The sequence below is a fragment of the Cystoisospora suis genome (assembly GCF_002600585.1).
Source record: "Cystoisospora suis strain Wien I chromosome Unknown contig_5837, whole genome shotgun sequence".
Taxonomy (NCBI): Eukaryota; Apicomplexa; class Conoidasida; order Eucoccidiorida; family Sarcocystidae; genus Cystoisospora; species Cystoisospora suis.
The window spans coordinates 1-478 of NW_027158626.1; the positions used below are offsets into that span (position 1 = coordinate 1).

The 478-nt window shown below is 59.4% G+C and overlaps 1 protein-coding gene across 1 annotated transcript; it reads right to left on the reverse strand.

Annotated features, from left to right (window-relative positions):
• Positions 1 to 252: 252 nt before the first annotated feature.
• Positions 253 to 474, reverse strand: CSUI_009635 (uncharacterized protein; the record flags this gene model as incomplete). Its single annotated transcript, XM_068069748.1, has 1 exon — positions 253 to 474. A coding segment is annotated over one exon (123 nt), but the record flags the coding sequence as incomplete, so codon positions are not given.
• Positions 475 to 478: the final 4 nt, after the last annotated feature.

The window sequence follows — 478 nt, forward strand, 5'->3', positions numbered from 1 at the left end:
AGCACAGGGCGGGCGCTGGTCTGCGCGGCAGGCGGAGTGCCAACATCGTACTGTTGTCGTTCGCTTCCTCGATTGTGTACTCACTCGCAGAGAAGCCCAGAGCGGCGCCTTCCACAGCGAAAGAAACCCCGTGGTCAAATTCCGGGCAAATGCTCTGTGTGTTCCCGATGGCTGTCCTAAGTGTGCATTTGTTTCATTAAGCAGCCTCCACTCCGGCGTGGCTTCGCTACGCGACTGCCTGGTACTTCAGTGTCCTCGCCGAGGAACTTGGATAGACGGCGCACTCCCTAGTCCGCTACTGTTACTCGTGCACCTGCGAACACTGTGGGGCGGGCGCACCGCAATCACTGACTAGACACGGGAGGACAGTGGGAACGCCACGGACCTCACCGGAACGCGCAGCCGGTAGCACAAATCGGCGCAGCACAGGCAGGCCATTCCACAAATCGTCCACACATGGTCAGCCCATTCCACAAAT